Genomic DNA, 24,193 nt, shown 5'->3' with positions numbered 1-24,193 from the left:
TAATGAAGATTTTTCATTTAAATAAACAGTTTTACAGTGTTTACATTTTAATTTGGAACACACAATGACTGAAATATTAAAGCAGAGGAGTCCAGGGTTTACAGTGGCTACACAGAGTGCTCATTGCAGTTTGGAAAGATGGCAAGATACCTACTGATTGGAGCAAGGGTGTTATTATCCCCCTGTTTAAGAAAGGAAATCGCCAAAAATTCTCCAACTGCCAGGGAATAACACTCCTTTCCATGGGCTTAAGATTCTTCAGAAAATCTTAGAGAGCAGATTGCGAGTCATCTTAGAGCCACAGTTTGAAGAGGAACAGTATGGCTTCAGGTCTAACAGGTCCAAAACAGACCACATCTTCAGTGTTCGTATGTTAATGGAAAAATAATGGGGAAAAAGGCAAAGACCTGTTTATAATTTTCCTTGGCATTGAGAAGGCATATGACAGCATTGCAAGAGAGAAGATACGGGAATGCCTGAGAAAAAGGAATGTGCCAGAGGGACTGTGAGGAAAGTTCAGATGCTGTATGAGAACTGTACCAGCTGTGTGTGATTGGGTGATGGACATTCATCCTGGTTCAAGACCAAAAGTGGAGTCCAGCAAGGCAGTGCACTAACCCCATTATTGTTTATCACCATCCTGGATGACATAATGAACATTAATTAAACCTCTGGTGAACTAAATGCTTTGGCCTTCACTGATGTTATGATCTGGGGGGAAACTGAGGAAGAAGTTGTGATAGTACATATATCACACCCCCGAATTATATGTAGAAGTTATAGATATTATTGTCAGTATTCGATTTATTATTATTATTATTATTATTATTATTATTATTATTATTATTATTATCATCATTATCATTATTATTATATTTCATTTGTATATTTTGCCATTTATATTGGTAAGCTGGAAGATATCCACATATGTAGGTATGAGTAATTTGTTTTGCACGAGTGGGAAAACATTGCTTTAATAACTCTGGTAATTTGAATGAGTCATATGGCTACCCTAGTGTTTGTTGTGATGTACTTGTGTCGGGAAATTCATGTGTCATGTATATATCCCAGCCTGATGAGATGAGCTTGTTGTTGTATTAGGAAAATTTGGTGACTCATGGAATATACCCCAGAGTTTATTGTCTTGGGAGGAAGAAGTAGTTCAGGGCTTGGTCTTGACCAGAGATCACTCATGATTGGTGGGCAAGCACCAATCCAGGCGTATCATCTGAGAGGAGGGGGATGTTGATGTCTATAATGGTTGATCATACGGCGGCAACCTGGATGATTGTAAGGGTGATTGTAGAGGTGATTGTAAAGGAACGAGAAGGAAGATAACTACAACCAGTGACATTGTATAAGAAAACTACAACTGACGCACTGTACGAGAAGGAAGTAGTGCTGATACACGGTACTGGAGTGACACGGCTGCAATGGACTGGACTTGAAACGTTCGTGGAGCGTAGTCTTGTTATGTTCGTGGAAAGTGGCTGATTGTGTAGAGTGCGTGCGCATTAAGTATTGTAGCACTTGTGGTGGCCTAGCATTATATGTTGGTGAAAGCTATCTCAGACTTTCCATAATTTATGTTGAGGATCGACAGACGTGTGTATATATCTTTACAACAAGTGTTAAAATATGTGAACACAGTAGTACAAGGTACAGTATCTGTGTGATGTGATAACTGCCGATTATGAGAATCGGTAAGTCGAAGATATAGAGACAGTGAAGGGTATTTATCTTCATACATGTACATTGTTCATCGGACTATCTACAAATGGTAGCTTAGTTCTCGCTTTCGTTTTCCCACGATTTTCATTATTGTTGTTGTTGTAAATATGGAGTCTTCCAGCAATATTTTATGTGTGTATTATATGTATAATGTTGTATGTTGATGAGGTGCTCATGCACGGAATTTGTTAAGAATATAGTTAGCTATTTTAGAATTAGTGTTATTGATGAACCTAGGTGCAGTTCCTACCTAATTAGTCGTTTTCAGGAGGTTAGGTAAGGCCTGCAGCAGATGTACCAGTACGCAGCATTATGTACACGCCCTGGGATATAAAGTCTATCATGCTCTTATCTAAATTCGAGGGATCCATTCTGGTGAACTCTGGCGCCCATACTACGGACACTTCGGTTAATTATGCTTATTAATTTTATTAAGTTTTTGAGTAATTTTATTTATATTTTTTTATTCATGATTTTATTTATTATTATCAAAAGAAGGTTACAAAGTACAGTCGAGACTCAATGAATGGAAGGTTAAGTTCCAGAGTTGTCTGAAGATAAGCAAACTAAAAACAGGAGTGATGGCAATAAACAGAGAGGGACGACAAGCAAACATCATGCTAGGAAACCATCCACTAGAAAGTATGGAGAGCTTTACGTACCTTGGCAATGTAATATCTCGAGATACACTAGCCACAAAGGAGGTGGCAAACAGAGTGCAGAAGAGCCCTCACTTTTACCAACAAGTACGAACACTCCTCTGGGATCCCGAAGTTCCAACAAAATCAAAGCTGGTAATGTTCAATCAGTACTTCATACCAATCTTCACCTATGGTATTGAAACCTGCACCCTCACTAAGACTGAAGGTTGCAGACATCCAAGATGAAGTTCCTTAGTTCCACTATTCAAAAAAAAAAAAACTGAACAAGTTAAGAAATGATGTGGTTAGGAAGGAAGCTGGGATTGTTACATGATTGTTAGATCGGGTCAGCATGTCCAGACTGAGGTGGTTTGGGCATGAAGGACAGCATATATTAACTTGGAGAGACACGTGGTAGGGAAACGGATGATGGGAAGACCAAGAACCCACTGGATGGACGTTATAAAGATGGACATTGCAAATCAGGGAAGGACATTGGAGGACGTCATTAACAACAGATCAATCTCAATAAGACAGAATGGAAGAGGCTCTCCAACAGTACCCAAGAAACAGGAACTGTAATATGATGATGATGATGATGATGATGACTGAAATATGTGTAGCCTCCGTGGCTCAGGTGGCAGAACACCGGCCTCTCACCGCTGGGTTCCGTGGTTCAAATCCCAGTCGCTCCATGTGAGATTTGTGCTGGACAAAGCAGAGGCGAAACAGGTTTCTCTCTGGGTACTCTGGTTTTCCCTGTCATCTTTCATTCCAACAACACATTCCACTGTCATTTCATTTCATCTGTCAGTCATTAATCATTGCCCCAGAGGATTGCGACAGGCTTCGGCAGCCAACACAATTCCTATCCTCGCCACAAGATTGAACTTCATTCATTCCATCCCTTACCTGGTCACTGACTGGAAAACAGGTTGCAGGTTTTCAATGACTGAAATATGAGGGTAATTCCAAAAATAAGGTCTCCTATTTTTTTTTATAAATACAGAACTCTGTTCGTGTGGCTGTTGGTCACAATATTGTGAAGAAAGTTTCCTGCGCTCGCATATAAACATACACACGCCACACTGAGGCACTCAGTCTTGGCTTGGCAGCCGTTGAGAATGGAGCTCCCATTGGATGTTACCACCAAGTGCGAAGTGCACGCAGTTATTCAGATTTTGAACGCAAAAGGTACTAAACGGGTTGAAATCCATCGCCAAATGACGGAAGTGTATGGTGAGTCGTGCATGGATGTCAAAAATGTTTGTAAGTGGTGTAGAGAGTTTGAAGCTGGTCGGACTAAAATTCATCAACAATCAAAGCGGGAGACTGTCAATTTCCTTCGAGACAGTCGTGAAGGTTGAGACAATCATGCGTGAAGATCGGCAGATCACCCTGGATGATCTCTGCACTTTGGTTCCTGAGGTTTCTTGAAGCCCCGCTCACAGAATTTAAACGAAAAAGTTGAAATACCAGAAGGTGTGCTCAAGATGGGTGCCATGCATGCTGTCTGAAGACCACATTTGGCAACGAGTTGATTCTTCCCGCGCATTTCTTCAATGCTTTGCAGCCGAACAAGACAACTTTTTGGACTCAATTGTCACGGGTGACGAAACCTGGGCGTTTCACTTTACACCTGAGACCAAGCAACAATCACGCCAGTGGCTGTATCCCTCTTCGCCAAAGCCGCGGAAATTCAAACAAACACAATCTGGCGGTGAAGTCGTGACAACAGTGTTTTGGTATCGAAAAGGGGTATTGTGTATCGACTTTATTCCCGCTGGGACCACAATTAATGCTGAGTTACTGTGAGACCCTGAAAAAACTCAGACGGGCAATTCAGAACCGGAGAAGAGGAATGTTGACCAAGGGCGTAAACATTCTCCATGACAACGCTCGCCCGGTAAAGCGTTGCTCTCCTGCAACAATTTCAGTGGAACATCAGCAGTCATCACCCACCCACGCTATAGTCCCAACTTGGCGCCCAGTGACTATCACTTGTTCCCTAAGTTGAAAGAACATTTAGCTGGAAAGTGATTCAGCACCGACGACGGGGTGAAAGGTGAGATTCACAACTTCCTGAACAACGTGCTGGTATGACATGGGCATACAAAAACTGTCACAGCCTCTACAAAAAATGCATCAAACAAAATGATGATTATGTAGAAAAATAGCTAAATATTCAAGCTGTAAAATGATGTAAACCATTATAGAAATAAACAGGTCTATGTATTTATTAAAAAAATAGGAGACCTTATTTTTGGGATTACCTTCGTACGTATTAATATTGTGTAAACCGGGCGAGTTAGGAGTGCGCAGCTGTGAACTTGCATTCGAGAAATAGTGGGTTCGAATCTCACTGTCGGCAGCACTGAAGATTTTTTCCGTGGTTTCCCATTTTCACACCAGGTAAATGCTGGGGCTGTACCCTAATTAATGCCATGGCCACTTTCTTCCCACTCGTAGCACTTTCCTATCCCATCGTCACCATACGACCTGTCTGTGTCAGTGCAACGTAAATCAACTTGAAATACTAACTAGCAGATATCTAGGTTATGATAGCCGAGCTGTCAGTGAAAACAGTCCCAAGGGAAAACACTGCAGAAGGCTAATCGACTTGATAACTTACTGTCTGTGCGTATGTCAACTGTTTTCTCTTGGCAGCATGCAAGTTATTAGGGACATTCTGCCATCTGTTTAGTATATTTTGAAGCTGGGGAAGGTCGTAGAATCAGAGTATATAGCAGAGAATAGTATTCTTCCATGATCAGAGGAAATGAATACTGTCTGGCGTGACAGGTAGTAATCAATCAAACATGACTGCATGGAGTCACATTACTAAGGATTAAAATCATATACACCGAGCTCGATAGCTGCAGTCGCTTAAATGCGGCCAGTATCCAGTATTCGGGAGATAGTGGGTTCGAACCCCACTGTCGGCAGCCCTGAAGGTGGTTTTCAGTGGTTTCCCATTTTCACACCAAGCAAATGCTGGGGCTGTACCTTAATTAAGGCCACAGCTGCTTCCTTCCCACTTCTAGCCCTTTCCTGTCCCATCATCGCCATAAGACCTATGTGTGTCGGTGCGATGTAAAGCAACTTGCAAAAAAATAATCGTATGCATCAGAATATTAATGAAAGTGTTAGTCACTTGGCAACCACTAAGTACAGAATGTATTGCGGGCTGGGGTAAGCCTTTGCCTGCAAGTATTGGAGTGGTCATTTAGCGATTTGATTTTAGGCTCGCTCAAAGTTGACTGAACTTAGAGACCTATCAGTGTCTGATGATTCACCATCAGTTAATTCCAGAGAGAATAAAAAAAATAATGTGGCAAATCGGTCTACTAGAACGGCTGGACGGATTAGACAAAGCTGTTTTTAGTAAACTTTTTAATAATATAGGCTAGATTACATCAATAATGCAGTATTCACATTATTTACAAGAATTTAGTTCGTATTATTGGAAGTTTCTTGTTTCTTCCTTCTTTTCTTCTTCATGTGCTCCTTTGGGATGTACTTGAATGGCAGTTACCGACAAAATGACTCGAGCTCAGGACCTTGAATAATGCACGACTGGACAGGAACATATCGCAAACTATTCACCTTCCAAGCACATGGATTATTATCTCAAACTTTACCAACAGGCTAACGCTCTTGTTTCTTAAACGCCACTTTAATCAAAATAGCCAATGTTCTAATTTCAGAGATGTCTACTCACAAACTACTGTAATCTTACATTTTCCTATGTCGGCGTTGGTATGGTCTTAACAACAAAAATCAAAATTCAAGGATAACTCTGTTATCATAGCCAGTATGGTAAAAATGTTAAGTCATAAGTGATCGGAAATTTAAGTCTATATAACTTTAGTTATGTAGTATTTATCGATATGAGCGTACATATTTGAGGATTAAGTTTTAGGCCTTCCCCTAAACTACCACTTCATTCAGTGTGAATAAAATTATTTATAGTGTAGATTATAGCGCCTCTCCCAGACTTTACATAATTTTCATTGAATTCTCTTCAACCGTTTTCTCATGATCCGCGTACATACAGACAGAGATGATGGAAAATTTAAAAAGGGTATTTCCTTCTTACTGTGGACACGACCGATACAGAAATATAATTCTTTTTAAATTCTGAGCAGTGTACGAACCTCTTGGAGCTCATAGGTTATTCTTGCCAGGCAGAGAACTTTTTTTAAGATAAATGGCATTCATTCTTTCTAATGCAGCTTTCATAGGTGTTCACAGATAATGTCCAAGGCGTATGTCATGATGGTTTCTGTTTGTACGTAGACTTTTTTTCTCTTAGCAGCATGTAAGTTATTAGAAACACTCTGCCATCTGTTGAATACATTTGGAAGCTGGTAAAGGTGAGAGAATCCAAGATAATCTATCAGGGAATAGTATTCTTCCATGATCAGAAGAAGGGTATACTCTCTGGATTGACAGGTTGTAATCAAACATGGCTGCATGCAATGGCAATATTAAGGATGAAAATCATATATCAGAATGTTAATGAAAGTGTTAGTCGCCTAGCAACCTGCTAAGTACAGAATGTATTGCGGGTTAGAGTAAGCCTTCGCCTGTAATTATTGGAGTGGTAATTTAATGATTTGATTTTATGATTACTTAAAGTTGGCTGGATTTAGAGGCCTATCAATGTCTCATAATTCACCGGCAGAAAATTCCAGAGAGAATAAAACAAAAATGAAGGAAATCGGTTCAGTAGAATGGACGGACTGATTTGCCAAATGTGCTTTTAGTAAACTCTTTTAAAATATAGAAGATTATTCCTGCAACATTGTCTTTATCTTATATACACATGTTTTAGTTATCACATGATCGGTTAATTTTTTATTTTGGCTGAAGATGGCCACTAAGTGGCTGAAACTAGTCCCAAGATTAATGTAATATTATTTACTTAATGTATTGAAGAGGTGGATCCTCTTGTCAGTTCAGTTTATTTCTTCTAGACATATCTAAGTTGGTGCGACGTAAAGCCTGTTGTAAAGCCCACTTAATTCTAGTTTTGTGTGGCTTTTGCTAGCCGGGTGCAGCCCTCATAAGATTCCCAACAAGGGAGGGCGGTAGTGATGGGTCGTTCATGAACGAACAGACTCTTTTGAACAACTCATTCGAAATGCTGAAATGAATGAATATCATATTGGTTCCATATTGACTTTGAATAATAAAATAATTATTTCCATAAATGGAATAGTGCATATTTTCCACCTTTCAGTACTTGGCAAGTTATAATATGACTAGGCGGTCTGTTCCAAAACTTGTCTTACCCAGTTTTAAAAAAAGAGTTCATTAATGGTAGCATTTATTGTCTTCTTGGTTAGCTTTGTGGTAATGCTATTGTGAAGGAAGCATCAAAAGTTGCCCTTTTCCATAAAAAGGTCACCAAGTGCAGTGACGATAAAAATTAATTTCTGCGAAAAAAGGAAAGAAGTAAAAAATGTTCAATCCCTTAGAGCATTACTGGTCAGCACTCCTCGTTTCAATGTTTGTAAGTTGGCAACTAAACATATTTGGCAGTTATTTGGTCGTCACTTCGTTTTGTGTTCCGCGAGCATTGTGAAATCGCGGCCAGCTACATAGATATACGCTGCTCTCTTAGCTAGAATGACGCGGGAATGACGTATCAAGTCGGCCATGAGGTAGGCTCTACTTCTTGCTCTGCTGTTCTCGAGTGCGCGGTTTGTTGTGTGCATAGAACGAGTGGTATATTTAGCGCATTTCAATTCTAATTATCCTAGACGTTGATTCGAAAAGTAGTGATAGGTTTTGTGAAATGAAGCGGAGCCATTGTCAAATTGCATCTTCTAAGAAGACAGCAGTGTTACAGAAGTATCGAGTCGGTTACACAAAGGAATGGCCGTGCTTACTTGCCTCACGTGTTAGTGAAAACCACGTGTGCTGCAGCGTGTGTTCGTGTGATTTCTCTGTGGCTCACGGTGGACGAGATGATTGCAGAAGACATATAGAATCCAAGAAACATCACACATACGGTGAATCAGAATTACGAAACCAGTCTGTTTCATCGTTCTTCGTAAAAAGTAATTAAACTGCGGTGACAAATGCCGAATTATTGTTCACATCATTTCTTTTGGAGCATAATATTCCGTTATCAGTTTCAGACCACGCTGGAAATTTGTTTAGACCAATGTTCCCCGACTCTAAGATATCTCAGAAATATGGTTGTGCAAGAACTAAAACCTCTGCTTTGGTTCAATACACGGCATCTAAGGCTAAAAAAGGAAATAAGTGAACTTTTGCAAATAACACCTTTTTCTTTGGCTACTGATGGTAGTACGGATTCAAATGCAGTTAAACTTTATCCTATAGTTGTATCTTTCTTTAATGCTCAGAGAGGCCAAATATCAACTTTTCTATTGTCATTGTTAGAGAGTACCGACAATATAGGTGAGGGAATTTTCTCTGTTATTAATAGTGAATTGTCTTCTTTAGCCATTCCATGGAAAAATTGCATTTCTTTTTCATCTGACAATGCATACACAGTGATAGGGGCAAATAAAGGTGTTGCCAAATTTGTGAAGGACAGGCATTCTTCTGTTTATGTCCTGGGTTGTTCATGTCATCTCATACACATCTGTGCACAAAAAGCAGCAGCCCAATTGCCAGTCAATGTAGAGAACTTTTTGGTTCAGTTATATTACTATCTTGATAAGAGTTCTAAAAAGCAAAACACGTTGAAAGTTTATCAGGCTGTTTGTGGCACAGAGGGTCACAAAATTTTGAAAAATCTTAGTACCCGTTGGCTCTCGCTTCTTCAGTCTATTAATAGAGTTCTTGAGCAGTGGAAAGCTTTGACACTCATGTTTTGTAGTGAGACCCACCATAAAAATGAGACCACCAAGAAGTTTGAAACTGTGAAATCTTCCATACAAGACCCACGCACAAAACTGTTTTGCTACTTTCTTCAGAGTTCACTTCCTGTTTTTAACTCTGTGAATATATTTCTGCAACAAGATGCTCCAGCCGTACATCTTCTTAGGAGGAAACTTACTGGTCTTTAAACCAACCTATTGGTCAGATTTGTTCAGCCATGTTCTCTTCAGTCAGAATCTCCCTCCCTTTTGAGTGTTGAATTCAAGAGGAGGAAATACCAGAAAGCCAATGAGGGCTTGGTAATTGGAGCAAAAGCTAGGGCATACTTGAAAGATAATGACTGTGATGAAGAGATGTTTCATAATTCTGTCAGAGAGTTTTATATGGCAGCTTGCAGTTATATTACCAGGAAATTTCCCCTTGATGATGAATTTCTTCATCATGCCGAAGTTGTAGACATCTCTCGCAGAATGAAGGTTTCGTATTCATCTCTTGAATATTTTGTTCGAAGATTCCCAACTTTGGTCAAGGAAAGTGAAAATGACAAACTTGAAGAGGAATTTGCAGTTTACCAGTGTGATACTTTCCCTGAATATATTGTACAGTAGATGGACCTAACATTGATGTGAATTGGGGCAACATTGCAGAGCTTAAAAATGGAAGTGGAGAAATTAAATATAAAACTTTAAGTAATGTTGTGTTTGCAGTACTAAGTGTACCTCATAGTAACTCTCCCACAGAAAAAGTTTTCAGTGTTGTTAGGAAAAATCGGACAGAATTCAGGCCTGCGTTAAGTACATCTACACTGGAATCGCTTATGGTTCTGAAGACAAAAATGTCATCTCCGGGGGAAGTATGTTTCAAGAAAACCTACACCGAAAAGCAGCTGCTGGGTGCGAAACAAACTACAAAGAATTTTTTATCACAGAACTAACAGGTAATGAGCAAATTTTATGGTGTAATATACTTTAGAATAGATTGCTGTAGGAAAGGGCAAACGGGGTGCGTTGTATTTAACTTGTAAACGTTTTGTGGGGGGGGGGGGGGGGTGCGCAAGTTAGAAATGGGATTACTGATAACCCACTTCAAAGGTTGGCACCTCTGTATGTACGTTTTTGTAGATAGTATTTTCCATTTTTGTTAAAGATCACATTTAATTAGTTACGTTTCCTACGTTGCATTTCTTAGTGAAAGAATCTGTTCTTTCAATGCAAAGAGTGTAGCAGGAGAGACTCTCCAGCTCCAGACCAGACATGATATTGTGACGACATCTGTTGAGTTAAATGTAATCTGTCTCACGCTATTTCGTACGTTCATATTGGGTAGACGGAAAGCTGTCTGATTTCCCCATCTCACTCCAGCCTTCCCACTCCCAGCTCATGAATGAGTGAACTGACTCTTTTGAATGACTTGCACTTAAAAGCGAGAGTGAATGAGGGAGCTCCCTCAAAAGAGCTAGCTTAACCCATTATTGGTGGACGGCATCTGCCATCTTAAGGAAACTGCGTGTTATTGTTGTGATTGATTTCGAGGGACTTCGGTGACAGCACAAATACCCAGGCTCCAACCCATGAGATTTAACCATTTAAGATTAAAATCCCCGACCCAGCGAGAAATTAGGCCCTGGACCCTCTGAACCAAAGGCCACTACGCTGACCATTGAGCCAGAGTGCTGAACAAACTTGTCATCCTGAGGTGCTGCAACTCTTTTCAGGCACACCACCCAATGAAGTTGAGCTGCATGTACCATTTTAACCTAAAAGATATATGTATAATTCTTTCCCATAGATTTAATTAAAATTTGCCTATCGTTAGGGCTCGGTACATGAACTTGATTCCTAAGCATATGCACTAAGACATTTTGAAAAGTTTGCAAGAATATACAAGATACTGATCTGGAACTACTATACGGTATGTCACCTTAAGGTAAAATTGTACTTTATCTGACAGGGTACCTGTTTTCTGGAAAAACAGGGAAAGCAGGGAAAACACAGGGAAGTAAAAATGCAAAAGATATGCAGGAAAAATACGGGGAAATGACTGCCTTCGTCAGTGACTTCTCTGTACGCGGACCGAAAATATTACGAATTAATATTCATGCAGAATTATCGAACACTACCTATAAACGTGCATATGCAAGTAATATTAATTACCTAGAATATTTGATGTACTCCAACGCAGAGGTCTTTAGGATATTTCTGGGTTTTTTTTTTGCGGCAGCATGTTAGCACAAAGAAAAGGCATAAGAATCATTCCACAAATAAGTTATTATGCCAGTCAAAGCTCTTGTATCAGATAGTGTTGGTGATGATCAGTCTTTGATTCTACATATTCTAGATGGAGGTGTTATCTGTTGTTTCCATTTGTTTCCTTGAATTACGATTTCCTGATGAATTATGTCAAAATTTTGGTATTAAAAGTGAAAAGTACTCTGTAAGCTCAGTCTCCAAGTCAAAATATAAATGTAAAATTGGTCTTTGATTAATATTGTATATCGGAATGGTACTTGAAGGTCCTGGGTCCAAGTTACTCACGTCAATCTTTTCGTCAGCCGTTTTATTCTCCGAGGCACTTGAGTCGCTCTTGCACTGAGAAGACTCACTACTTGAATTTCCCTCTTCGTACTCTTCAAATGAAAAATCACTTTCATTTACATCCGCAGAGTCCAAAATTGAAGCAATCTCTTCTTACTAACCATGTCTCAAAATAGCTATTTAAATCGCAAAAAGCTGCTCTCAGAACTCCTGACGCATGCTTTACTGAACACGATAGCCACTCACACCTTGTAAAAAGAGTATCAGGGAGATAACACAACCCTGTTAGAGGATTCTTTTTTCAGCCAGACCTAGCAGTGGCGTTTACTGCCATGTGTTGTGTTTTTTTTATTACTACGTCCGCTGGTGACTGGATCTTCGACCATTTAATATATTAAATTCTGCTCGTGGGCAACCTGTTTTGGGAGTTAAGCTTTCGATTTAAGACTGGACCTGAATGGAATGATTGAGCAAGACTGATACGTAGACACAACGCAAGTCATATGCAGCACATAGTACTTAGAGATAATGTAATTTGAGTTCTTTATTTTGATAATAAAATAAATGTTCGTAGATAATAACTTCCCCCCATTAATATGTAATTCTGTTGTTCTCATTAAAGCAAAACTTAAATTATTATAATATAATAAGGATAATAATATACATAATACATTATAAAATTATTATAAATTAAATTTAAAAGACAGTAACTGTTACCTTCTTAATGCTCCTTTTTGAATGCCCACTAACTAACTATTATGGATTGCCCGTAATTACGGATTTTGCCTCACTGTTAAGGAGAAATTATTACGGAAAGGCAAAATCATCAGAGAAAAAATTCTACAAAGAAAGAAATGTGTCACTGGTGTTTGTTTCTATACATACTAGTTGACCAGCATACATCCTTTTGCTACAGGAATTGGGATCTTATTCCTGAGTTTCTGAATACTCTTACAAGCATATTAAAAAACTGGCACATTCACTTACAACAATTTCAAGAATAAGGACCATTAATAAACATTGGCATTAGTTTGAAGTGTGATTTTCTGATAGTTTCCTTTGTGCAATGTAGTTTATTTTCATTGATTGTTGTGTATCTTTTAATGGCTGTTTACGATGGGGTTACTGATAATCCATTTATTGGCACTTCATGATAAAATGTAGCTTGTTTGACTTATGGTACATTTATTTCAAGTTCTTTATGCTATTGTAAGTGTTCATGCAAAATGTGTTTCAAGATGATGATTCTTATGTACCATGTTTCACTAAATTTAATGCAGGGAAAATGGGAATATCCCAGGGAAAACACTACTAAATTACAGTGAAAACATATTTAGGTTACTAGTGGGAATCCTGCCAGACATTAATTTTTCATTGTATTCAAATGCGTGTGTTGATGTTGAACAAGTTTCTGCATCCTTTGACAAAGAAACGAGGGGTCTGCTGCAGCACCAATTACACACTGCTGTTTCCATCTCCTCATCACAGATGTATTGGTGACCCTTCAGGTATTATTTCAGTTTAGGAAAAAGGACGAAACCACAAAGACTGGCATAGTGCAAGGGTGATGTGACGGACTCACTGGAGTGAAATTCTTTCAGCTTGACACGTTGATTACTACAAATCTACTTGTCCAGCTTGTCTACATGTGTGTGACGATATACATTTGTGGCTTTTGTCTCCTGTGGGGTCCGATTGTGCAAGCTTGTTGTCTGTGTTACTGCCTTTCAAATCTTTTGTCAGCCGTCTGATGGTACCCACACCCATCTATGCATCACCTTCTAAAGTGCTTATCCTTGATGAATATCCATGGAAGCACAACCCTGAATGTAAGGAATTCAATAATAGGTTTCAACTGCACATTTAGGTACATAACAAATTTTTCACCAATTCCATGCATTTGTGAGGCAATAGATGCACACTGCTAGATATCCTGATTGTCATTGAAGCAGGGATTTCTTTTATACCAGTTTCATGTCTGCATCTTGTATATTGTTGGAGGAGGTAAAACTTTTGAAAATGCCTTCTTACCTTATATTTTTGGGTGGGAAAATATCCACAATCCAACATGCAAATATGGATTTCCCAGACTAACAATGAAATGTATTGCCGAGGAAGGTCCCATGTGTCTTTTCCCATTCTTTTGCTAATACCTTCATTTTTCCAAGGGTTGGAACCCCTCCATGTTGTCCTCTGAGCAATGTGAATAGGGGATGATAATCTCGATGTATATACTCTTAAAATAAAACCTCCACCAGAAATAAAGAAAAAGTTAGTGCAAAAATGTATAAAGAACTCCTTAAAAAAGTCAGAGGCTGTAGACTGTGACCAGACCCATGGTGTAGGGGTGCCATGCCTGCATCTTACTTGGAGGCATTCTCAGTCAAGAGAACCAAGCACTATGACTGAGGATGTTTTCACATTGACCATGTGGCACTCTAGTATATGTTGGCCATTTGGCTGGGCAGCAGTTTTCTTGGCAAACTATGATGAACGTCATAATAGTTCAAAATTAAAGTATATGTTTACTCATGTGATTTAAAAAATCTGATGTCTATTTGTAACAGTGCCATATATAGACAAGATTAATTTTTTGAATATCATTGGAATTAATTTTCATTGTATGCAAATTTATTTCTTGATATCATCACCACCATCATCATCATCATCATCAATTTCCCTTGTCAAGTTCCTGCCAGGTTTGGATGTTTATGGCACCTTTCCATCTTCCTCTATCCAGCCACCATTGTACCTCCTCAACTGTGTTCCAATCCAAATTATTCCTAAAATTAAGTTTTAAAGAAAAGGAAGTTAGCTGAATAAATTCTTTTCTGATTTCTTTAGACAACATTTTGACAAACTTTGGCTGAAATAGTATGTCCGAAAGAAGAAATTTTGCTTTTCAGTTCTTAACCAAGGGGGTTCTTTTAAAATTATTTTCTTTGTATCTAGGGAGATCAAACTTACAGTAAAACATGCTGCAAAATAAGCAGATTTATTTTATTGTCGAATACTAACTGAAGGAATTAATCTTTTTCAAATGTGGATAAATTTTGTTTGCTCAGTTAAAAAAAAAAGAGAAGAGAAAATTGATCAAAATATTTTGTGATAAATTTAGTTTCTTTATCTTTCGTATCACTGCCAATAAAAAAAAAAGACAGTAGCAGTTATTTCAGAAATAATATTAATGCTGAGGATAGTATTTCTTTTGGGCTTGTAAGCTGAACATTTTATAGTTAGGTCAAATGTGAGAGGTTCAGAAAAGAATTAAGTGGATGGCTTGGAGAAATCTCTGGCCATTGTTGCATAGCAAGTTGTTTGGAATGGCAGGCGCAAGGTGCAGGACGTATTGATGGCCGTGGTAGTGAAGCCGAAAGCAGTGAGCGGCAACGCCCCACGCTCAGCTGTGCCCCGTCGTGCTTGCAGCTCTGTGAACGATTTCGATGTGAACGAGGTGGAGAAAGACAAGAGTGTGAAAGGAAGTGTGCAGCCCCTCAAGGCATCATCCAATAAGTGGAGCAATCACCAAGCCCGTGAGAATGCAGTCAATACTCAGCGGGAGCGGAGGCACAAGGCGAATCGTGAAAATGCAGAAAATCACAGTGCTGGTGCTTCACATAAAGATACAGAGTACTGTATAAGGTAAGTTTACAACCAAAACTGCATACTCCTTGTTAGTTTTTAATTCTTGTGCATTTCTAAGAATCTGTGAAACAAATGCTGACTTTTCAAGTGCTCCTTGTAATTCTCTTTCAGTTGAAGCATTTACACATATATTTTTTTATGCTTTGCAATATTTGTGAATTGTTCTCTTTACTGTTCCTGCATTAGTATGTGAAGCTACGTTGTTCATATTTCTTGTAGCTGCCTTGAACATTTTTGCCTTCCAGGGTTCAGCCAGTTGGTCTCACATGCAATATTACACTGCCATGCGAATCAGTTGAAACATGACAATAATGTAGACCTATTATTTTGCTCTTATTCATTAATTCCATATTTAATCTTTCTTAATAGCTAGTGTGTCGTCCTTTCAATTTTTTAAGTTTCATTATATAATTTGGCATAGATCCCACAGATTTTAAGGGCATACGTTTTAAGTTCAGAATTATGAAACCACACCCTAATTAAAGACTTATTGTGTAGTTCAGTGGATCAAAATTGATGTGATGAGTCACCTATTGCCCCATCAATGTCAACCTATGAGCTACATTTGTCTATGAAGATATATTGAGATATAGAGGAACTGAGGATGAGAATACTGCTACGCTTCACAACATAGTACTGAGTTTTTCGTGAGGAACGACATGAAAATAAAGTCTAGATACATTTTTATTGAACAGATGGCATGATGAACTCAGAATGCATGAACCCAGGCTACAAAATGTGACATACCACGACACTTTTTGCGGTCCTTGGATTTCACTAGAAGCTATAGCACAAACAGATCTTTCATGAGCCAGATGCAATCTGTGTGGGGAAATGCGCAAATGCTATCATGCGGAAATATGTGTTAAAAGAACATTGACATTAGTTGAACTGTGTTCCTAAGAGTTTTTATGTATGCACATTGTGCGGTATTCTGTTATTAAAAGCAAACTTCGTTAATTCTATGTACTCTTTGCAGGCAGGATGTTGACATGAATCACAATTGTTTTTTGTAAACCTGTTTTCCTTATAGGGTAGTAACCACACCTTGGTTCACCTGTTGGAGGTTTTTTGCAATCTTTGTGCAACGAATGTTGACACCTGTGATGTTCTTGAGTTTTGTCGCAGGGTTATTGATAAATTTCTGAGTGAAGCACATTTCATCAAATGAGATTTTGACTAATTCCTTTTGGAAATGTCTCCTTGAAACCATATTCCTGGTGTTTTCCTCCTCCTCCATGCATAGTAAATAAGAGCAAAACATTTGATTTTGTATGAAAGATATGAAAATAGTAAGGATGATATAAAGAGTGAAGGCAATATACCTCAAGTCCTCTGCCTGACAAACACCTTTAACTGGTTCCGAATCTAAAATAAATATTTTCTACACCACTGAAGGGAGTTGATTTCATTAATAGGATAGGCAGTGTATAGTATTATACATCAAACAAACCAAAGAAACTCCATGGTGCTACAGCTCTGATGAGCCTTGCTTATCAAACCACTGCTACTCAGCTCAAAGGCCTGCAGCTTACAAGGTGACGCACAGTCAGCGTAGTGTATCCTCTCGGCTTTGTTCTCATATAGGCTGAGTGGACATCAAACCTCCCTCAGATCCAAGGAGAAATCCCTGACCTGGTCAGGAATCGAATCTGGGGCTTCCAGGTAAGGGAAAAGCCTGTGCTAGACAAAACAGATTACATGTCATCAGAGACCATCTCTGAGTTAATGTTACTCCTCCTCCTGACACATTTCCCATGCCTTAATGGAGTTGTCATGACTTGGCCCTGTTTTGCAACTATGTGCCCCTCCTAATGCCAACACAATTTGGCAGGATGTACTTTATTGTGTTTTTCTGTGGTGTTTCATGGTTTGATAGAAAAGGCTAGAGAATTCAATGTTCTAGTATACCTGTGCTTTATTGACTACCAAAAGGCCTTCGATACTGTCAAATGGAACCATCTTTGGAAAATACAAAAACAACCAATGTCAAAAATGACCGAAAATGAGATATTAGTATAATGGTAAGAAGATGATGTTCATCTCTCCATGTGCATCACATATTCTACAAAATCAGCCATGGTCACTGAGTTACAGGGTCATGAAATATTGGTACTTCTGCAAAAACGATCAATGTAAGTTGGCTTTCCAGCAAGAATAACCATAGTCAAATGACATTGGTTGTTTTTGCTTGCAAGCCATAGCATGTTCCGCCATCTTGTTTTTGGGTCATCAGCTGTTACTGTTACATTATGTCGAAAGTTGAGAGGGATCCTAAGTGCAGTGTAGCATGGCCAGTCAAAAAGTCGAAGAAAAAGAAGAAATGTGTTGAAGTAAATGAATATCGTGTGAAGGGAGTTTCTCACCAAAATAGCAAAGGTGTTTCAGTTCCTAAAAGAATGACGGGAGATGATTGCAGGTATGTTGCTCGTTTACTTTAAGATTATGTACGTTTGTTTACAAAGCACATGGTTCATTATTGAAGGAGTGCATTTGTTGATACAAATTATTACCATTTATTAGTTATCATTCCGACTCACATACTGTACGGCAATATGCTAGTGATTAATAGGAACTGTTCTGATATATTTTCAGGTGCAAGAGATTGAAATGCTTTTCAGGGATATCACTTAAGGACTGAGAAGAACTTCTGGATGTATAACAGCAAGAACTTCTGGCACGATTCAATAGTATGTCTTCTAAGAACGAACAGGATTCTTACCTGTCAGGACTCGTATCATTTTCCGACATAAAACAGAGGAGGCCTCGGTGTAAGGAAAAAACTGGACTTGCATATAACCATGATGGTGCCTATTCTTATAAAGTAAGAGTAAATGGTGTTGAAGAAGTGTGTCACAATGCAATGATTGCTCTACATGGAATAACTAGAGCCAGAATAAGAAGAATCCAGCATTCTTTAAAGATAGCAGGCGTTTCACCCAAAGATATGAGAGGTAAACACCATTCAAGACCAAACAAAGCTCCTGATGCAGTTCTTATACTTATTAGAGGGCACATAAAATCATTCAGGGCCAGACAGTCACACTATTCCCAACGTGATAACCCAAACAATCTATTTACCGGAATGTTTGAACGTGAGCCTTATGCACAAAATGTTCCTTGATGAAGTAAGACTGAATGTGTCATACAAGCTTTATTATTGTGTTTTCAATGAATTTAACATTAAATTTGGTATTTCCAGAACAGATACTTGTTGCACATGTGATGCATTACAGTTACAAATACAGAGTGCTTCAGACCACGGGGAAAAGAACATACTAATGCTGAAGAAGGAATTGCATCAGAGAAGGGCTGATAAATTTTTTGAAATGAAGAGAGCATACAAACAAGCTGCCAGAGAAGGGACTTGCATGGTTATTTCCTTCGACTTCATGCAGAACCTGCCATTACCCCATATACGTAGCAGTGATGTTTTCTTCTGCAAGCAATTCTGGTATTATGTGTTTGGTTTACACGATTTGGGAGATGACATATGAATAGTAACACAGTAAGGTTTCCACCTATTCAGTACTAATATGTATTTACAATGTTATAAATTACATGGTACTAGTTTCGACCCGCCTAGGGGTCATCATCAGCCATATTAAAGCATACATAAGTATTTTGTCGAATCCTAAAAACATGTTATTTTTAACTGTAATAATCGTATGGATTTTATAATTTATAAAGTGAAGTTTGGTAATGAGATGAGAAATGTTAGTATGGTACAGGTGAGTAGTAAATAATAATATATATACAAACAAGTTTGGAACAAAGTACTAGTGGGGTGCTTAGAGTTGTAAAATATAACCTCGTGGATGTCAGTAGTCCTCGTACTAAAGAAACAATGTAAAATAACACATATAAACATATATACAAGTATGTACAAAGTCTGGAGAGTAAAGAGTGATACTCTTTTAATGTTGAGTTGGCTTGACACTGATCACTTAAGCGGAGAAATTAGGTATTTGGTGTATTAAAGCTGTGTTGGTCAGTTGCGTTGTTGATTGTTGGACGTGAAGTTGTTTTTGAATTTCTGGTTGAGAAGAAGGTGGAAACTGCGCGTGGATATATTGATTCTCAGTTCTTAGCGGAAACCAAATTGGACCTGTTTAAATGGAGAAAGTCAGTAAAAACAAAAATGGAGATGGGAAAAGGTTAACATAAAGTGAAAGGACGCTTACCTCGCGCTGCGGTGTGTGTAGTATAGCTGATGGTGTGCGATTGGTGGCGGGTACCATACTAACATTTCTCATATCATTACCAAACTTCACTTTATAAATTATAAAATCCATACGATTATTACAGTTAAAAATAACATGTTTTTAGGATTCGACAAAATACTTATGTATGCTTTAATATGGCTGATGATGACCCCTAGGCGGGTCGAAACTAGTACCATGTAATTTATAACATTGTAAATACATATTAGTACTGAATAGGTGGAAACCTTACTGTGTTACTATTCATATGTTATTCTCAGTTCAGTATGGACCAACAACATGAAATTCATAACCCTTGATTGGGAGATGACAGCGCTACCATGTATGTTTACACAAAAACAGTAGGAAAGAAGGGAGCAAATGAAGTCGCGTCTACGTTGTTGCATTATTTTAATAGCAAAGCCATCACTGCCGATCATTTAGTCCTGCTGAGTGTTGGATGCTCTGGACAGAATAAAAATCACACAAGGGTTTATTTCCAATACCTACTAGTTCACTGCCTCCATCTCTTCAAGAAAATTACTCTTGCTTTACCGATGGAAGGCCATTTCTTCCTTCCCAATGACCAAGACTTTGCACTCATTGAGAAGAAAAAGAGAACCACTTCACCAGAAGTACCAAATGACTGGAATGAAATAATAAGCAGTTGCCGCAACAAACCATCTCCACTTGACGTTGTTGTGACTCAGGAAATGCTTTATGATGTAAAACTTGCAGTAGCTCCTTACTTCTTAAAAACTCCAAGACCATCCCTGACTCGCAGAAATCTTCGCCTGATGGAAATCTCAGATGACTGCCCCTATGTTCTGAAACGGAATACGTACTGTGACCACTGGGACAAGTGCAACGTTCGCAGCAAAGTCGTGCTTCCTCAAAGTGTAGAACTAAACCCATTGTACGGAGGTCCCATTCCCCTTCCACCAGCAAAGTTGCAGGACTTAAAAAGACTGCGTGCATTCCTTCAGAAGCCAGAAAGTAGGCTGTTTTACACACTGCTGGAAGAGAGCCCAGAACGCATTGCTGATAGTGATGTAGATGAAGATGACAATAGTGACGGGTGTACCGAGTGAAACGTTCTAGTGTACCACACTGTATTATTTTTGTAATCCATTTTCAGTACAACATAATGTAGAGGAAATAAGTAAGAAAAACTATAAAAATCTGTAAAAACATAGAATATCATCATGTTTTGTTGAATAAACTGTGATAATATTTATATTGACTTGAATGTACACATGTAAAGTCAAATTCTGCTGCATTAAAAGACTAACGCAAGAAATATTTTGATTTTTTCATGACAATTTCAGGCAAAAACAACCAATGTCAGAATATATATATATATATATATATATATATATATATATATATATATTTTTTTACAAAGACAATTTTAAACTTTCAGCATCAAAATCTTCAACAAACTGTTCCTTTTATATGAACAAATGTATGGAAATATTGCCTGATTTCTTTGTCACACAGAATCACATCCAGAGTGTTTATAGTGTCTCCTGAACATTTCATATTTTTGACATTGGTTGTTTTAGCCAGAAACCCTTCAATTTTGGATGACATGGGTTCGCCACTCCATTTGATTGATCTCCTCAAGTCCTTGTATAAGGAAAATACAGCCACTGTGAAGATTCAAAACAATCTCAGCAGTTTTGTACAAGGGCTGGAGTTTGCCAAGAATGTATTCTTTCACCATTACTTTTCAATCTCTATGGTGAATATGCAGTGAGAACTGCATTAGATGGCTGGGACAAAGGGCTTTCCATTGGGGGATGCAAGATCAACAACTTGAGATTTGCTGATGACACCACCTTGATAGCATCATCAGAAGAGGAGTTGACAGAGCTGATCAAGAGAGTAGAGGAAGCAAGCCTAGAAATTGGATTATGCCTAAATCGACAGAAAACCAAAGTCATGATTGTTGATCGTTAGAACAACAACAGTCCACATATCAAACAGATTGGAGGGTGTGAAGTTGTACATCAGTATGTATATCTAGGCTCCTTACTATCCAATTCTGGTGGTTCCAAAGATGTAATAAAGCGAAGAATTGAAATAGCAAAGATGGCAATGATCTGTCTGCGGAAGATCTGGAAAGATAATAACATCATCATCATTACAAAAAAAAAAAAAAAAAAAAAAAAAGCTTGTTGAATCTCTAGTCTTCTCAGTCTTCATGTATGGTGCAGAGACGTGGATCATCCTCAAACGTGATCGTGAACGGATAGAAAGCTTTGAAATGTGGTGCTGGAGGAAAATTTTCAGGATTCCTTGGACAGCTCATCGCACAAACACATCAATCCGGAACCAACTTCAGATAAAAGTTTGTCTATCGTCCAAGGTCTCTCAGCGGATTGTACACTACTTTCAACATATAGTGCGCAGAGATGGTAGTCTTCAAAAGCTGATTGTTGAGGGCAAAGTCCAGGGAACCAGACAACAAGGACGAGTACCAACGCGATGGATTGATATGGTGAACGGCCCCCTACAGAGTTCTCTCAGAGCAACCAAATTAAAAGCTTTAGATAGGGAAGAATGGTGGAGTATGGTTCATCAGCTAGAGGGCTGAATATTATGATAGTCACGGCGCCTCAGTCATGAAGCAAAATGAAGAAGAGGAAGAAGAATGTATATAAAGGGTTGTGTATTGAGACAAACACATACATCCAGTCCCTGGGAAGAATTAACCAGGCTCTGCTAAAATCCCCAACATGACACGGGTATCAAACTTGGATTGTTATGAACTAAAGGCCACGAAATTGGCCTTATTGGTTACAAAGTATTCTACTTCAGACTGCTTGAAGTGCCTCTTATCAGATTTTTTTTTTTTAGAATCCCAATTAAAACATATCCACAAGAGTTGCTTTATAAACATTCCTGTCAGATGGTGGTTGTTTCTTTTTTGCTGCTAGAAGCTTGCAGTTAATGTTGGATATGTATTAAACAAAAACAAGTGTTATACCTCAGTTTTCCCCAAGTTGCCAGTCTACTCCACGGCAGTGAGTATGCGGTTTAATTTAATTTTTTTTGAGAGGAAGTGGTTATCAGTTGGCCGTGTACCTCTGTAGTGCAATTGTCAGCACTATTATCTGCAATCCTCAGAGGCCTGCGTTTGATTCCTGGTACTGCTAGTAATTTAAGTTTGGCAGGAGGGCAAAAAGGTGGTTAACGAGGTATACTTATAATCAGAAGAATTCTGGGTGGAAATTGAAACTGGTAATGTTCGGGTGTACATTTTGGCCAGCCTTGAGGGTGGAGAGTAGTACAGGATGGACAATGTCATATGTGTTAGTCTTCCAGCAGGTGTGGCTTTGTGCTCTTGCTGCTCCCTCACCTCCCTTCACTTTCCTTTGGCTGTTAGGTGTAATTGAATTGCAACTAATACTGGCCATTAAGGGGGAGTGATTGCATTGCTGGAACAAGACCTTCAAACGCCCCTCAAGTGCCTCGTGTGTTTGCTTCTTACAAATAAACTACCCTTACATCATCTCTCCATCGTTTTGATGGCAAAATGGCAGGAATCCAATTAATTTTCAGGATCTATAGGACAAAGACTCCAACATTGTGTAGGCCTTCCAGTCACATAATTTCAGCCTATTGAAGGAAATTTGCCCTCATTTCAAGCCAGATCAAAAGTACCTTTTCCACATCTGCCCAACCGTTACAGATGGAACTTGCCCCCCTGACTTATGCAGTAGGAATCCTGGAAAACTGGCCCATTCATGGTGATTAACAGCTACCAACTGAATATTGTGTTTGTACACGAGTGCAGAGAACCCAAACTGTGTCCCTCCTGTATTTTAACGACTTCCATTGTTAAAATATATGCACCTGCTTGGTTTTATGTTAAGATTAATCGTTCATGTAAAGACTGTTAAGCACTTATGGTGAATCATTAAATTTTCCTGTAATCTGCCAGAAGGTTTGAAAGCAGTAATTGATCTAGTAATTCAAAGAAATCCCTATTTTGCTCATCCTGAAAATATGATTTTGAGTTTCATAACAGATCAGAAAAATACATCAGATTATTAGGCTTCCACCAAATTTTGAAAACTAGAGTTGAGTGTACACCTGGTATTAAAAAGATTTATATTGCAAAGATAGACTATAGTGATATGATTTCATGGCAGGACTGTTGGCTAATGGAGCTTCAGGCCTACAGGAGGAAGAGATTCAACAACTGCTTGAAACTCAAGACAGACGAGTATTTGACTTCAATAAAAGTACTAATTTTACTTTGTAATACGCAAGCTGTAGAGAGACATGTGAAACTAGTGACTGGGGCATCAATAGCTGTTTGTGATGCCACTGCGAGGAATGACTTTATATGAGCAAGGGTAGAAGGTTATAAAATGATGCCATCTTTAGAAACGAAGCAATATGCCAACCTGTTTATAACAGAATGCCATTTCTAAATTTAAAGTATGTAATAGTGCAATTATCTAATGTTTTCTTTTTCATTCAACATTTTGATATACATTTAGAATTGCTGAAAGACTGCTATGTTATCCTTTTCATTCAGCAGTGTTAAATTATAAAGACATATTAT

General features: G+C 38.5%; 1 protein-coding gene across 1 annotated transcript in view; it reads left to right on the top strand.

Annotated features, from left to right (window-relative positions):
- The window catches only part of LOC136857567 (macoilin-1), a 258,858-nt gene that overhangs the window by 129,024 nt on the left and 105,641 nt on the right, over nucleotides 1–24,193 (top strand). Inside the window, exon 8 of the mRNA XM_067136330.2 lies at nucleotides 15,098–15,409. Within this exon, the coding sequence (XP_066992431.2) occupies nucleotides 15,098–15,409 (312 nt within the window). The remainder of the gene's footprint in view (nucleotides 1–15,097; nucleotides 15,410–24,193) is intronic.

This window comes from Anabrus simplex, chromosome 1, assembly GCF_040414725.1.
Source record: "Anabrus simplex isolate iqAnaSimp1 chromosome 1, ASM4041472v1, whole genome shotgun sequence".
Lineage (NCBI taxonomy): Eukaryota > Metazoa > Arthropoda > Insecta > Orthoptera > Tettigoniidae > Anabrus > Anabrus simplex.
This window is presented reverse-complemented; position numbering and strand designations above follow the sequence as displayed.